Source organism: Lichenostomus cassidix, unplaced genomic scaffold, assembly GCF_008360975.1.
Source record: "Lichenostomus cassidix isolate B80296 unplaced genomic scaffold, HeHo_3.0 HiC_scaffold_38, whole genome shotgun sequence".
Classification (NCBI taxonomy): Eukaryota; Metazoa; Chordata; class Aves; order Passeriformes; family Meliphagidae; genus Lichenostomus; species Lichenostomus cassidix.
In genome coordinates this window covers 358734-374866 of record NW_028147440.1, presented here as the reverse complement: position 1 = coordinate 374866, position 16133 = coordinate 358734, and the positions used below count along the sequence as shown (strand labels likewise).

Genomic DNA, 16133 nt, shown 5'->3' with positions numbered 1-16133 from the left:
ATGGGGAAAATTTGGGAAAAAATGGATTTTTTTGGGTGGTTTTTGGTCACCAACGCCTGACTCATCAAGGTTTGGGGGAAAACTCCGGGATTTTGGGAAAAACCAAAAAAAATTTGGCAAAAATCGGTGAAAAAAATGAGGAAAAACGGTGAAAAATGAGACAAAATCCCCATTTTTTCCCCCATTTTTCGCTCTATTTTCACCATTTCTTCACCGATTTTCACCATTTTTTCACCAATTTTCACCATTTTTTGTGTTTTTTCTCCCATTTTTCCTCCCCAGGAATTCAACATCTCCACAGTCAAGGTGGAGGAATTGATTTTGGGTTGAATTTAGAATATTTTTAGGTCATTTTAGGGTCTTTTTCCCCATTTTTTGCTCTATTTTTGTCATTTCTTCACCAATTTTCACCATTTTTTCACCATTTCTCCCATTTTTCCCCATTTTCTCTCCCCAGGAATTCAACATCTCCACAGTCAAGGTGGAGGAATTGATATTGGGTTGAATTTAGGAGATTTCTGGGTCATTTTAGGGTCATTTTTCCCCATTTTTTGCTCTATTTTCTCCATTTCTTTGCCAATTTTCCCCATTTTTTCCCCATTTTTCACCATTTCTCCCATTTTTTGTCCCCAGGAATTCAACATCTCCACAGTCAAGGTGAAGGAATTGATTTTGGGTTGAATTTAGAATATTTTTAGGTCATTTTAGGGTCGTTTTTCCCCATTTTTTGCTCTATTTTCCCCTTTTTTCCACCAATTTTCACCATTTTTTCACCATTTCTCCCATTTTTTCCCCATTTTCTCTCCAGGAATTCAACATCTCCACAGCCAAGGTGGAGGAATTGATTTTGGGTTGAATTTAGAATATTTTTAGGTCATTTTAGGCTCATTTTTCCCCATTTTTTGCTCTATTTTCTCCATTTCTTCACCAATTTTCACCATTATTTCACAAATTTTCACAATTTTTTCACCATTTTTCCCCATTTTTTTAACCATTTCTCCCATTTTTTCCCCATTTTCTCTCCCCAGGAGGTTGACATCTCCACAGTCAAGGTGGAGGAATTAATATTGGGTTGAATTTAGAATATTTTTAGGTCATTTTAGGGTCATTTTTCCCCATTTTTTGCTCTATTTTCATTATTTTTTCACCGATTTTCCTCATTTCTTCACCGATTTTCACCATTTTTTCACCCATTTTCACCATTTTTTCTGCTTTTTCCCCATTTTCTCCCCCAGGAGGTGAATATTTACACAGTCAAGGTGGAGGAATTGATATTGGGGATGGATTTGGGATATTTCTAACCCTTTTTTCCCCATTTTTCCCCATTTTTTGCTCTATTTTCTTCATTTTTTCACCGATTTTCCTCATTTTTTCACCAATTTTCACCATTTTTCCACCATTTTTAACCATTTCTCCCATTTTTCCCCATTTTCTGTCCCCAGGAGGTTGACATCTCCACAGTCAAGGTGGAGGAATTGATATTGGGTTGAATTTAGAATATTTTTAGGTCATTTTAGGGTCATTTTTTCCCCATTTTTCCCCATTTTTTGCTCTATTTTCCCCATTTTTTTACCATTTTTCACCATTTTTTCACCAATTTTCACCATTTCTTCACCATTTTTAACCATTTCTCCCATTTTTTCTCCCCAGGAGGTTGACATCTACACAGTCAAGGTGGAGGAATTTCTATTGGGTTGATTTAAGATATATCTGGGTTCATTTTGGGTTGATTTTTACCATTTTTCCCCATTTTTTTGCTCTATTTTTGCCATTTCTTCACCGATTTTCACCATTTTTTTCACCCATTTTCACCATTTTTTCTGCTTTTTCCCCATTTTCTCTCCCCAGGAGGTTGACATCTCCACAGTCAAGGTGGAGGAATTAATACTGGGTTGAATTTAGAATATTTCTAGGTCATTTAAGGGTCATTTTTCCCCATTTTTTGCTCTATTTTCGCCATTTCTTCACCGATTTTCACCATTTTTTCACCCTTTTTCCCCATTTTTTCCCCATTTTTGCCCATTTTTAACCATTTCTCCCATTTCTCTCCCCAGGAGGTTGACATCTACACAGTCAAGGTGGAGGAATTGATTTTGGGTTGAATTTAGGATATTTTTAGGTCATTTTAGGGTCATTTTTCTCCATTTTTTTTCTGTTTTCTCCATTTTTTCACCAATTTTCACCATTTTTTCACCAATTTTCCACCAATTTTCCCCATTTTTTCCCCATTTTTTGCCCATTTTTAACCATTTCTCCCATTTTTCTCCCCAGGAGGTTGACATCTACACAGTCAAGGTGGAGGAACTGACCTTCACAGCTCCCTTCTGCCTGCAGGTGAAGCGCAACGATTACGTTCACGCCTTGGTCGCCTATTTCAACATCGAGTTCACTCGCTGCCACAAGCGCACCGGATTCTCCACCAGTATGGGAAAATTTGGGGCAAATTCGGGGATTTTTGGGGATTTTTGGGAATTTTTTTGGGAATTTTTAGGATTTTTTTAGGATTTTTTATGAATTTTTTTCGATTTTTCTTGGGCGGAATTTGGGGTTTTTTTAAGGTCACCTCATTCAAATTTGCACAGCAGATTCTCCACCAGTAGAGGAAAATTTGGGGATTTTTGGGGATTTTTTGGGGAATTTTTTGGGAATTTTTAGGATTTTTTTAGGATTTTTTATGAATTTTTTTCCGATTTTTCTTGAGCGGAATTTGGGGTTTTCCAGGTCACTTCCTTCACTAAGTTTGTGCAGCAGATTCTCCACCAGTATGGGAAAATTTGGGGGAAATTCGGGGATTTTTGGGGATTTTTTGGGAATTTTTTGGGAATTTTTAGGATTTTTTATGAATTTTTTTCGATTTTTTTTTGGGCGCAGTTTGGGGTTTTCCAGGTCACTTCTTTCACCAAGTTTGTGCAGCAGATTCTCCACCAGTATGGGAAAATTTGGGGGAAATTTGGGGATTTTTGGGCATTTTTTGGGATTTTTTGGGGAATTTTTAGGATTTTTTTCAGATTTTTTATTGATTTTTTTCGATTTTTTTCGGATTTTTCTTGAGCGGAATTTGGGGTTTTCCAGGTCACTTCTTTCACTAAGTTTGTGCAGCAGATTCTCCACCAGTACGAGGGGATTTGGGGCAAATTTGGGAATTTTTGGGGATTTTTTGGGAATTTTTTTGGGAATTTTTAGGATTTTTTTGGATTTTTTATGCATTTTTTTCGATTTTTTTCCAATTTTTTTTTGGGTGGAATTTCGGTTTTTTTCTAGGTCACCTCCTTCCAGTTTGTGCAGTGCATTCTCCACCAGTACGGGAAAATTTGGGGCAAATTCGGGGATTTTTGGGGATTTTTTGGGAATTTTTTTTGGAATTTTTACGATTTTTTTAGGATTTTTTATTGATTTTTTTCGATTTTTTTTTGGGCGGAATTTGGGGTTTTTTTCTAGGTCACCTCCTTCCAGATTGTGCAGCAGATTCTCCACCAGTACGGGGGGATTTGGGGCAAATTCGGGGATTTTTGGGCATTTTTTGGGATTTTTTTGGGAATTTTTACGAATTTTTTTTTATTTTTTAGGAATTTTTTTTTTTTTTTCGGATTTTTCTTGAGCAGAATTTGGGGTTTTCCAGGTCACTTCCTTCACTAAGTTTGTGCAGCAGATTCTCCACCAGTACAGGAAAATTTGGGGCAAATTCGGGGATTTTGGGGATTTTTTGGGAATTTTTTTGGGAATTTTTAGGATTTTTTGGGGATTTTTTATTGATTTTTTCCGATTTTTTTTGGGTGCAGTTTGGGGTTTTCGAGGTCACTTCTTTCACTAAGTTTGTGCAGCAGATTCTCCACCAGTATGGGAAAATTTGGGATTTTTTTGGGAATTTTTGGGGATTTTTTGGGATTTTTTTGGGAATTTTTAGGATTTTTTTCGGACTTTTTAGGAATTTTTTTCTATTTTTTTTGGATTTTTCTTGGGCGGAATTTGGGATTTTCGAGGTCACTTCCTCCACCAAGTTTGTGCAGCAGATTCTCCACCAGTATGGGAAAATTTGGGGCAAATTTGGGGATTTTTGGGGATTTTTTGGGATTTTTTTTGGAATTTTTTGGGGCATTTTTACCATTTTTTTCGGATTCTTTTCGGAATTTTTTTAGATTTTCTTTGGGTGTTTTTCCAGGTCGCCTCTTTCAACATAGAAATTCGGGCAAATTTGGGCAATTTTGGGTGGTTTTGGAAGTTTGAGGGATTCTGAATTTTTGGGGAATTTTTTGGGATTTTTTTGGGAATTTTTAAAGGATTTTGTGGGATTTTTTTGGGGAATTTTTAGAATTTTTAAAGGATTTTTTGGGGAATTTTTAGGTGGAATTTGGGGGATTTTGGGCAGTTTAGGGGATTTTGAATTTTTGCTGAATTTTTGGGAAAGAAATAGTTCAAAAAAGGGGAAAATAGCTAAAAAAGGGGTAAAAATAGCTTAAAAATGTGGGAAAAATCCCAGAAAAAAGGTGAAAAAAATGGGGAAAAATCACAGGAAAAAGGTGAAAAAAAGGGGAAAAGTTCATTGTGATTTTTGGGGTGATTTTGGGGTTTTTCAGGCCCAGAATCTCCCTACACACACTGGAAGCAAAAATTAGTGGGGAAATGGGGAAAAATAGGTAAAAAATGCCAGCAAAAAAAGGAAAAAATAGCTAAAAATGGGAAAAAATCACAGAAAAAAAGGGGGGAAAAAAGAAAAAAAAATGGTAAAAAATGGCTGAAAATGTGGGAAAAAATAGCGAAAAAATGGGGAAAAATAGCTAAAAAATGGGAAAAAATCATAGGAAAAAAATGAAAAAAATGGGGAAAAATGGGGAAAATTTGGGAAAAATGGCTAAAAATGTGAGAAGAAAATAGGGAAAAAATGGGGGAAGGAAATAGGGAAAAAATGGGGAAAAATTGCAGAAAAAATGGGGAAAAATTGGGAAAAAATGAGGAAAAATTGGGAAAAAAAGGGAGAAGTTCAGTGTGATTTTTGGGGTGATTTTTGGGGTTTTTCAGGCCCAGAATCTCCCTACACACACTGGAAGCAAACAGTTTTCTACATGGAGGAATATCTGACGGTGAAGAGCGGAGAGGAGATCTTTGGCACCATCACCATGAAACCCAACGCCAAAAACAACGTGAGCAACCCAAATTTTGGGGGTTTGGGGGGAAAAAATTGGGGTTTTAAACCCAAAATTTGGGTTTGGGGGCAAAAATTTGGGGTTGCGGGGCGAAAAAACTGAAATGTGGGGACAAAAAATTGAAGTTTGGGGCAAAAAATTTGGGGTTTGGGGCAAAAAATTGGGGTTTTAAACACAAAATTGGGGTTTGGGACAAAAAATTGGGGTTTTAAACACAAAATTGGGGATTTGGGGGCAAAAAATTGGGATTTTAAACACAAAATTGGGGTTTGGGGGGAAAAAATTGAAATATGGGGACAAAAAATTGAAGTTTGGGGCAAAAATTTGGGGTTGGAAACCAAAATTTGGGGTTTGGGGGCAAAAAATTGGGGATTGAAATAAAAAATTTGGGTTTGGGGAGAAAAATTTGGGGTTGGGGAGAAAAAATTGGGTTTAGGGGCAAAAAAATTGGGGATTTGGGGGCAAAAGATTGGGGTTGGAAGCAAAAAATTGGGGTTTGAGGCAAAAATTTGGGATTTTAAACACAAAATTGGGGTTTGGGGGCAAAAAATTGGGGTTGGAAACCAAAAATTTGGGGGTTTGAGGCAAAAATTTGGGGTTTGGGGATAAAAAAATTGGGATTTTAAATGCAAAATTGGGGTTTAGGGACAAAAAAATTGGGGTTGGAAACCCAAAATTGGGGTTTGGGGGCAAAAAATTGGGGATTTGGGTACAAAAAATTGAAATATGGGGACAAAAAATTGGGGATTGAAACAAAAAATTTGGGTTTGGGGAGAAAAATTTGGTGTTGGGGACCAAAAATTGGGGTTTGGGGGCAAAAATTTGGGATTTGGGGACCTAAAATTGGGTTAGAGGAGCCAAAATTTGGGATTTGAAACACAAAATTGGGGTTTGGGGGCAAAAAAATGGGATTTGGGGACACAGAATTTGGGTTGGGGACAAAAATTTGGGGTTTTGAACCAAAAATTTGGGGGTTGAGGAGCCAAAATTAGGTTTGGGGACAAAAATATGGGGATTTGAAACACAAAATTGGGGTTTGAAACCAAAAATTTGGGGTTGGGGGAAAAAAATTGGGGATTTTGAACACAAGATTTGGTTTTTGAGAGCCAAGATTTGGGTTTGCAGACAAAAAATTGGAGTTTGGGGACAAAAAATTGGGTTTGGGGACAAAAAATTGGGGTTGGAAACCAAAAATTTGGGTTTGGGGGCAAAAATTTGGAATTAGAGGACCCAAAATTTGGGATTTTGAACACAAAATTGGGGTTTGGGGACAAAAATTTGGAGTTTGGGGACAAATATTTGGGGATTGGGGGGAAAAAATTGGGATTTTGAAGACAAGATTTGGTTTTTGAGAGGCAAAATTTGGGTTTGGGGACAAAAAATTGGGGTTTGGGGACAAAAGATTGGGATTTGTGGAGCCAAAATTAGGGATTTTTAACACAAAATTTGGGGTTTGGGGGAAAAAATTTGGGGTTTTGGGGACAAAAATTTGGGGTTTTGGGGACAAAAATTTGGGGTGGATTTCAAACTCGAGGGATCCCTGGGGTTTTGGGGGAATTTCCATCAATTCCAGCTTCCCCTAAATCCTCGTTTTTCTCCCCAAAATTGCAGCGAGATTTGGATTTCACCATCGACTTGGATTTCAAGGGGCAACTCTGTGAACTCTCCTGCTCCACCGACTACCGCATGCGTTGAACCCCAAAATCCCCTCATTTCCCCCCAAAAAAAATCCCAAAATCCTCCCCAAAAATCCTCCAAAAAATCCCCAAAAAAATCCCAAAAAAAATCCCAAAAAAAATCCCGGAATTGGCGGCGCTGCAGTTCCGCTTTCTCACCACCTGGGGGCGCCAAAAGTAGACAAAAAAAACCCCAAAAAATCCCAAAACCCCCAAATTTTGGGGTTTTTTTCACCTTTTTGGGGGATGGAAAAAGGAGGGGGGAGGGGCAGGAACGACCCCCAGAATTCCCTAAAATATCCCAAATTTTTTTTCCCCTCCAACCCCCAAATTTTTAGGTTTTTCTCCCCCAAAATCTTTAGGTTTTTTTCGTTTCTCCCCCAAATTTTTGGGGTTTTTCCCTCATTTTTTCGACCCCAAAATTTTGGTTTTTTTTCTTTTCACCCAAAAATTCATGGATCCCCAAATTTGGGGAGAATTCCCTGTTGGGTTTTTTTTTTTTTTTTTGGGAGGATTTTGGGGTTTTCCCCCCAAATTTTGGGGTTTTTTTCCCTTCCTTTGTAAGTTATGTTTTTATATCAAATAAAGGCAGATGAGAGGGGAGGAGAGTCGGAGTCATTTTTTGGGGAAAATTCCCAAAATTTTGGGGGTTTGGGGTCCAAATTTGGGGTGGGAGGTCCTAAATTTGGGGTTGGGAGATCAAAATTTGGGGTTTGGGGACCCAAAATTGGAGATTTTTGGCAAAAAATTGGAGCTTTTAGACAAAAAATTGAGATTTTAGACCCAAAATTGGAGATTTTAGACCCAAAATTGGAGATTTTAGACCCAAAATTTGGGATTTTAAACCCAAAATTGGGGTTTTTAAGCCCAAAATTTGGGGTTGAGTTCCCAAAATCACCTGGGGATCCCCAAAATTTGGGGGAGGATGTCCCAAAAATGGGGATTTTAGACCCAAAATTGGGGTTTGGGAGCCGAAAATTTAGGGATTGAGGTCCCAAAATCTGGGTGGGAACCAAAATTTCGGGGGGGTGAACCCAAAATTTGGGGTTTGGGACCCAAAATTTGGATTTGGGACCCAAAATTGGGGATTTTAAACCCAAAATTTGGGGTTTAGCTCCCAAAATTTGGGGGTTGAGGTCCCAAAATCACCGAAATTTGGAGATTTAGGACCCAAAATCCGCGTTAGAACCCAAATTTGGGATGTTAAAATCCCCAAAATTTTCTTTGGGATCCCAAAATGTCCCAAATTTGTGTTGGGAACCCAAAATTTGGGGTTGAAGGACCCAAAATCACCTGAGGATTCCCAAAATTTGGGGATTTAAGTCCCAAAATCCACCTTAGAACCCAAATTTGGGATGTTAAAATCCCCAAAATTCTTTTTGGGATCCCAAAATTTGGGGTTGAAGAACCCGAAATTTGGGGATTTATGTCTCAAAATCCTCATTAGAACCCAAAATTTGGATGTAAAAATCCCCAAATTTTTTGGGGATCCCAAAATTTGGAGCTTTAAGTCCCAAAATCACCATTAAAACCCAAAATTTGGGGATTTAAATCCCAAAATCACCAACAAAACCCAAAATTTGGGGATTTATGTCCCAAAATCCTCATTAGAACCCAAAATTGGGATGTAAAAATCCCCAAAATTTTGAGATTTAGATCCCAAAATCACCAATAAAACCCAAAATTTGGTGATTTAAGTCCCAAAATCCACCTTAGAACCCAAATTTGGGATGTTAAAATCCCCAAAATTTTTTAGGGGGATCCCAAAATTAGGGCTTGGGTCCCAAAATTTGGGGGTTTAAGTCCCAAAATCGCCAACAAAACCCCAAATTTGGGGATTTAAATCCCAAAATCCACATTAAAACCCAAATTTCGGATGTTAAAATCCCCAAAATTTTTTGGGGGGATCCCAAAATTAGGGGTTGCAGAACCCAAAATTGGGGTTTTGGGTCCCAAAATCACCAATAAAACCCAAAATTTGGGGATTTAAGTCCCAAAATCACCAATAAAACCCAAATTTGGGATATTAAAATCCCCAAAATTAGGGCTTGGGTCCCAAAATTTGGGGATTTAAATCCCAAAATCACCAATAAAACCCAAAATTTGGGGATTTAAATCCCAAAATCGCCAATAAAACCCAAATTTGGGATATTAAAATCCCCAAAATTAGGGCTTGGGTCCCAAAATTTGGGGGTTTAAGTCCCAAAATCACCAATAAAACCCAAAATTTTGAGAATTTAACTCCCAAAATCACCAATAAAACCCAAAATTTCGGATGTTAAAAACCCCCAAATTTTTTTTTTTTTAGGAATCCCAAAATCGGGGCGGGGTGGGGGGGCGGCGAACCGGTCCGGGGGTGTGCGTCAAGCGAGGGTGGGGGAGGCGGGAAAGCCACGCCTCCCCACCCCGCCCCTCCCCCACCCGCTCAGGTGCCGAGACGGCAGGTAAGGGGGAGGGGGGTTGGGATTTTGGGGGGTTTTGAGGGGTGGGGAGGGGGGGAGGGGAGGTGGGTCGCCCCTCCCCCACCCCGCCGAGAGCCCCGCGGGGGGGTTTGGTTTTCCCGCCCCTCCCCCACCCGGGGATGGCGCGGGGGAGGAGAGGGTGGGGGAGGGGCGGGAGAGGGGAATTGCCAAAAAATTCCTAAAAAATAAAACCCCAAAAAAACCCAAAATTCCGAAGCTAAAAATAACCCGAAATTCCCAAAATTCCTAAAAAAAACCAAAACCCCAAAAATTCCGAAGCTAAAAATAATCCGAAATTCCTAAAAAAAAAAAAAACCAAAATTCCGAAGCCAAAATTCCTAAAAAAACCCCAAAATTTCGAAGCTAAAAATAACTCGAAATCAAAAAAAAAACCCCAAAAAATAACCTAAAATTCCGAAGCTAAAATTAACCCGAAATTTAAAAAAAATTCAAAAAATTCCTAAAAAAAACCCCAAAAAACCCAAAATTTCGAAGCCTAAAATAACTCGAAATCAAAAAAAATCCAAAAAACCCAAAAAACCCAAAATTTCGAAGCTAAAAATAACTCGAAATTAAAAAAAAAAAAAAACAATAAAAACCAAAAATTTCGAAGCCAAAAATAACTCGAAATTCCAAAAATTCCTAAAAAATAATTAAATAAACCAAAATTCCGAAGCTAAAAATAACTCGAAATTCCAAAAATTCCTAAAAAAACCCCAAAAATTCCGAAGCTAAAAATAACCCGAAATTAAAAAAAAATTCCAAAAATTCCTAAAAAAAGACAAAATTCCGAAGCTAAAGATAACCCGAAATTCCAAAAATTCCTAAAAAATTAAAGAAATAAACCAAAATTTCGAAGCTAAAAATAATAACCCGAAATTCCAAAAATTCCTTAAAAAAAACCCCAAAATTCCGAAGCCAAAAATAACTCGAAATCCAAAAACAAAAACCAAAAAAATAACTAAAAAAAATTTTTTTTAAAAGAGAAATCGTGAAAGGAAAAAAGCAAAGAAATTCCCAAAATCCCAAAGGTGGAAAAACCAAGAGAAAAATTTTTAAAATCGAAAATCAAAATTCCAAACCTAAAAAACCCAAAATTAAAAAAATAAAATAAAATAAAATTCGAAGCTCTGCTGGGAAAAAAAAATTTCCAAATCTTGCAAAAAAAACCCAAAAAAAAAGAAAACCAAAAAAAAACCCACAAAAAACCCACAAAAAACCCAAAATCCCAAATGCAAAAAAACCCCAAAAAGATCCAAAAAAATCCCAAAAAATCCCCGAAAATCCCGAAATCCCAAATCTAAAACAAAACAACAAAAAACCCAAAAAAATCCCAAAAAAGAAAAGCAAAGAAATTCCCAAAATCCCAAAGGTGGAAAAAAAACCAAGAGAGAAAAATTTTTTAAAAAATCGGAAAAATCAAAATTCCAAACCCTAAAAAAACCCCAAATTAAAAAATAAAATAAAATAAAATAAAATAAAATAAAATAAAATAAAATAAAATAAAATAAAATTCGAAGCTCTGCTGGGAAAAAAATTGGGGATTTTGGGAGATTTTGGGCGAATTTTTGGGGGATTTTTTTAGGATTTTTCGGGAAATTTTGGGAAAGTTTTTAGGATTTTTGGGGAAGTTTTTTTGGGGAGATTTTTTAAGGATTTCGGGGAGATTTTTGGGAGGATTTTGGGGAGATTTTTGACCTTTTTTCGGCGTTTTTTCGGCATTTATTTGGCTTTTTTCGCCATTTTTTGGTGGTTTTTTGGGGATTTTTTCAGCCGTTTTTAATCGGATTTTTTCGGGATTTTTTTGGGATGAATTTTGGAATTTTTGGGATTCTTTTTGTCCCCCCAGGTGTCCCCAGTGTCTCGCGGGTGACTTTCCTAGGGATTTTTTGGGGGATTTCGGGAGATTTTGGGGGATTTTTTCGGGGGAATTTTTTTGGGAATGTTTTTAGGATTTTTGGGCAAAGTTTTGGGAAATTTTTTGGAATTTTTTGGGAAGTTTTTTTTGGCGATTCAGGGGAGATTTTGGACGTTTTTTCGGCGTTTTTTCGGCATTTTTTGCGGCTTTTTTTGAGTTTTTTTCGCGATTTTTTCGCCATTTTTGGGGTTTTTTTAATCGGATTTTCTCCGGATTTTTTTTGGGTTGAATTTTGGAATTTTTGGGATTTTTTTCTGTCCCTCCAGGTGTCCCCAATGTCTCGCGGGTACTTCCAGCACGGCGGGGTGACTTTGGGGGGAATTTTGGGGGATTTTGGCTTTTTTTTCAGGGATTTTTTTGGGCGAACTTTTTTTGGGATTTTTTAGGATTTTGAGAGAAATTTTGGGAAAGTTTTTAGGATTTTTGAGGACTTTTTTTGGGGAGATTTTTTTTAGGATTTCTGGAGATTTTTTACTTCTTTTTCGGCATTTTTTCGGCTTTTTTTGGCAATTTTTTCACCATTTTTTGGGCTTTTTTCGCGATTTTTTCAGCCGTTTCTAATCGGATTTTCTCCGGATTTTTTTTGGGTTGAATTTCGGAATTTTTGGGATTTTCCAGGTGTCCCCAATGTCTCGCGGGTACTTCCAGCACGGCGGGGTGACTTTGGGGGAAATTTTGGGAAAGTTTTTCGCGATATTTTCTGTGGCTTTTGGGTTTTTAATTTGGGAATTTTTCGGAATTTTTGGGCAAATTTTTTGGGGGATTTTTTAGGATTTTTGGGGGAAAATTTTGGGAAAGTTTTTAGGATTTTTGAGGAGGTTTTTTGGGGTGGATTTGGAGATTTTTTTCTTTCATTTTTTCGGTGCATTTTTTACAGCTATTTTGCGATTTTTTCAGCCGTTTTATCCGATTTTTCGATTTTTTTTGGGTTGGTTTTGGGATTTTCCAGGTGTCCCCAATGTCTCGCGGGTACTTCCAGCACGGCGGGGTGACTTTGGGGGAAATTTCGGGGAAGATTTTCGCGATATTTTCTGTGGCTTTTGGGTTTTTCCTTTGGGAATTTTTCGGAATTTTTGGGCAAATTTTTTGGGGGATTTTTTAGGATTTTTCGGCAGATTTTGGGAAAACTTTTAGGATTTTTGGGAGGTTTTTTGGTGGGATTTCGGGACCAATTTTTGTTTTTTTTTCGTGGTTTTTCACGATTTTTTGGTGTTTTTTCGCGATTTTTCGGCGATTTTTTGGGTTTTTTTAATCCGATTTTTTCCGGATTTTTTTTGGGTTGAATTTCGGAATTTTTGGGATTTTCCAGGTGTCCCCAATGTCTCGCGGGTACTTCCAGCACGGCGGGGTGACTTTCCCAGGACTCCTGTACTCCCCTCGAGGGCTGGAAGCTGCTCGGGAATTCCCGGTGGAGGATGATGATGTTTTCAACGTCACCTACCAGAAATCCGGTGACATTTTGGGGGGAAATCCCGGGAATTTGGGAAAATTTGGGGATTTTGGGGGAAAATTTGGGGATTTGGGGGGAAAATCAGGGAATTTTGGGAGAAAATTATGAAAATTTTGGGGAAAATGGTGGAATTTTGGGAGAAAATGGTGAAATTTGGAGAGAAAATGGTGAAATTTTGGGGTGAAATCCTGGGATTTTGGGAAAATTGGGGATTTTGGGGGAAAAACTGGGAATTTTGGGGGCAAAATGGTGAAAATTTGGAGGGAAAATGGTGGAATTTTGGGAGAAAATGGTGAAATTTTGGGGGGAAATCCTGGGATTTTGGGAAAATTGGGGATTTTGGGGAAAAAACGGGAATTGGGGAAAAAACTGGGAATTTTGGGGGGAAAATTAGTGAATTTTGGGGAGAAAATTATGAAAATTTGGGAGAAAATGGTGGAATTTTGGGAGAAAATGGGGGAATTTTGGGGTGAAATCCTGGGATTTTGGGGAAATCGGGGAGTTTGGGGGAAAAAAACGGGAATTTTGGGAGAAAATTGTGAAATTTTGGGGGGAAAATGGTGAAATTTGGACGGAAAATGGTGGAATTTTGGGAGGAAATGGAGAAATTTGGGGGGGAAAGTCTGAAATTTTGGAACCCCCAAAAAATCTGAGAAAAATTCCAAAAAAATCAGAAAAAATGAGAAAAAAATCGCGAAAAAACCCCAAAAAATCCCCAAAAAATCAGAAAAAATTCCCCAAAAAATCCCGAAATGACCCCAAAATTTGGAATTTTTTAGGAACAGTCTGGATGTTGGAAATCCTGGGTCTGATTCACTCCAACGGTGACCAAAACCCCAAAAAATCAGAAAAAAATCAGAAAAAACCAGAAAAAAATCACAAAAAATCGCGAAAAAATTCTGAAAAAAATCCCAAAAAATCCCCAAATGACCCCAAACTTTGGAATTTTTTAGGGACAGTCTGGATGCTGGAAATCCTGAGCCTGATCCGTTCCAACGGTGACCAAAACCCCAAAAAAATCAGAAAAAAATCAGAAAAAAATCAGAAAAAATCCCCAAATGACCCCAAACTTTGGAATTTTTTAGGGACAGTCTGGATGTTGGAAATCCTGAGCCTGATTCGCTCCAATGGCGACCCAAAACCCCAAAAAATCAGAAAAAAATCAGAAAAAAATCACAAAAAAATCACAAAAAATCACCAAAAAATTGCGAAAAAAATCTGAAAAAAATCCCAAAAAATCCCGAAATGACCCCAAAATTCGGATTTTTTTAGGAACAGTCTGGATGCTGGAAATCCTGAGCCTGATCCGTTCCAACAGCGACCCAAACCCCAAAAAATCAGAAAAAATCAGAAAAAATCAGAAAAAAATCACAAAAAAAATCACAAAAAATCACCAAAAAATCGTGAAAAAAATCCGAAAAAATCCCAAAAAATCCCCAAATGACCCCAAACTCTGGAATTTTTTAGGGACAGTCTGGATGCTGGAAATCCTGAGCCTGATCCGTTCCAACGGTGACCAAAACCCCAAAAAATCAGAAAAAAATCAGAAAAAAATCAGAAAAAACCAGAAAAAAATCACCAAAAAATTGCGAAAAAATCCAAAAAAAATCCCAAAAAAATCCCAAAAAATCCCCAAATGACCCCAAAATTCTGATTTTCCCAGGAACAGTCTGGATGTTGGAAATCCTGAGCCTGATTCGCTCCAATGGTGACCCAAAACCCCCCAAAAATCAGAAAAAAATCAGAAAAAAGTCACAAAAAAATCACAAAAAATCGCGAAAAAAATCTGAAAAAAATCACAAAAAAATCCCAAAAAATCCCGAAATGACCCGAAAATACTGATTTTCCCAGGAACAGTCTGGATGTTGGAAATCCTGAGCCTGATCCGTTCCAACGGAAACCAAAATCCCAAAAAAACCAAAAAAAATCAGAAAAAAATCAGAAAAAAATCACCAAAAAAGGCCAAAAAAGCCCCAAAAGATCCGAAAAAAAATCCCAAAAAATCCCCAAATAACCCCAAAATTCGGATTTTTTTGGGAACAGTCTGGATGTTGGAAATCCTGAGCCTGATTCGCTCCAATGGTGACCCAAAACCCCCCAAAAATCAGAAAAAAACCAGAAAAAAGTCACAAAAAATCACCAAAAAATCGCGAAAAAATCCGAAAAAATCCCCAAAAATTCCAAAAAAAATCCCCAAATGACCCCAAACTCTGGAATTTTTTAGGGACAGTCTGGATGTTGGAAATCCTGAGCCTGATCCGTTCCAACGGTGACCAAAACCCCAAAAAAATCAGAAAAAAATCAGAAAAAAATCACAAAAAAATCACAAAAAAATCACCAAAAAATCGTGAAAAAAATCCGAAAAAATCCCAAAAAATCCCCAAATGACCCCAAACTCTGGAATTTTTTAGGGACAGTCTGGATGCTGGAAATCCTGAGCCTGATCCGTTCCAACAGCGACCCAAAACCCCCAAAAAACCCCAAAAATCCCCAAAAATTCAGAAAAAATCCGAAAAAAATCCCAAAAAAATCCGAAAAAAATCCCCAAAAAATCCCGAAATGACCCCAAAATTCTGATTTTTTTAGGGACAGTCTGGATGCTGGAAATCCTGAGCCTGATCCGTTCCAACGGCGACCCGAACTGGGTTCGCTCCGTTCCCAACTGGGACAGAGGTCCTTGGCTGGAAACTCTGCTGGGATATCGCCGAGCCAAGGGAAACCCTCGGCCGAGGATCATCAGCTCACATCTGCCCGTCCAGATGTTCCCAAAAGCCTTCTTCGGGTCCAAGGCCAAGGTTTGGGGAAAATAAATGGGATTTTGGGAAAAAAAATGGTGAAAAAATGGGGAAAAATGGTGAAAAAATGGGGTTTTTAGGAGGAAAAATGGAGATTTTAGAGGGGAAAAGGTGATTTTTAGGGCAAAAAATGAAGTTTTTATGGTGAAAAATGGTCAAAAATGGGGTTTGGGGGGAAAAAAGGGGAAAAAATGGGGAAAAAATGGGGAAAAACGGTGAAAAAATGGAGATTTTAGGGCAAAAAATGAAGTTTTTCTGGTGAAAAAATGAGGATTTAAGGGGAAAAAGGAGGTTTTGGATGATCAGCTCACATCTGCCCGTCCAGATGTTCCCCAAAGTGTTCTTCGGGTCCAAGGCCAAGGTTTGGGGCGAAAAATGGGGAAAAATGGGGGAAAACAGTGAAAAAATGGGAAAAATCGGTGAAAAAATGGGGTTTTTAGGGCAAAAAAATGAAGTTTTTATGGGGAAAAATGGGGGGAAAATGAGGATTTTAGGGGAAAAAGGAGGTTTTGGATCATCAGCTCACATCTGCCCGTCCAGATGTTCCCCAAAGCCTTCTTCGGGTCCAAGGCCATTTTAGGGCAAAAAGTGCGTAAAAAGGATGAAAAAATGGGGTTTTTAGGAGGTAAAATGGAGTTTTTAGGGCAAAAAATGAAGTTTTTATGGTGAAAAATGGGTGAAAATGGGGATT

General features: G+C 37.9%; 2 protein-coding genes across 9 annotated transcripts in view; both read left to right on the top strand.

The window, feature by feature from the left end:
* PRMT1 (protein arginine methyltransferase 1) overlaps positions 1 to 7417 on the top strand; it is a 32446-nt gene extending 25029 nt beyond the window's left edge. For 5 of the 7 annotated variants that reach the window (XM_085045606.1, XM_085045605.1, XM_085045604.1 and 2 more), the window contains 3 exons: positions 2272 to 2422; positions 5017 to 5138; positions 6753 to 7417. In XM_085045606.1, coding sequence (XP_084901732.1) covers positions 2272 to 2422; positions 5017 to 5138; positions 6753 to 6836 — 357 coding nt within the window. In that variant the 3' untranslated portion in view covers positions 6837 to 7417. Of the gene's footprint in view, positions 1 to 1848; positions 1873 to 2271; positions 2423 to 5016; positions 5139 to 6752 lie in introns of all 7 variants that reach the window. The other 2 variants (XM_085045602.1, XM_085045601.1) reach the window with 2 other exon arrangements.
* Positions 7418 to 12433: 5016 nt separating this feature from the next.
* Positions 12434 to 15478, top strand: LOC146422855 (sulfotransferase 2A1-like). Of its 2 annotated transcripts, none has more exons than XR_014847791.1 (2): positions 12434 to 12648; positions 13920 to 13974. XR_014847791.1 is itself a non-coding variant. In XM_085045615.1 (2 exons), exons 1-2 carry the CDS (start codon positions 12516 to 12518, stop codon positions 15455 to 15457), a joined length of 357 nt encoding a protein of 118 aa, XP_084901741.1. In that variant the 5' UTR covers positions 12434 to 12515; the 3' UTR covers positions 15458 to 15478. The 2 variants fall into 2 exon arrangements, 1 of the variants encoding a protein (XP_084901741.1); XM_085045615.1 differs by lacking the exon at positions 13920 to 13974 and adding an exon at positions 15234 to 15478.
* The last annotated feature ends 655 nt before the right edge of the window (positions 15479 to 16133 follow it).

Excerpts from the sequence above, each read along its gene's own strand:
- LOC146422855 (XM_085045615.1), top strand. The coding sequence starts at position 12,516 with ATGTCTCGCGGGTACTTCCAGCACGGCGGGGTGACTTTCCCAGGACTC. Across the intron at positions 12,649-15,233 it reads CGTCACCTACCAGAAATCCG|GGACAGTCTGGATGCTGGAA; the intron begins GTGACATTTTGG and ends TGATTTTTTTAG.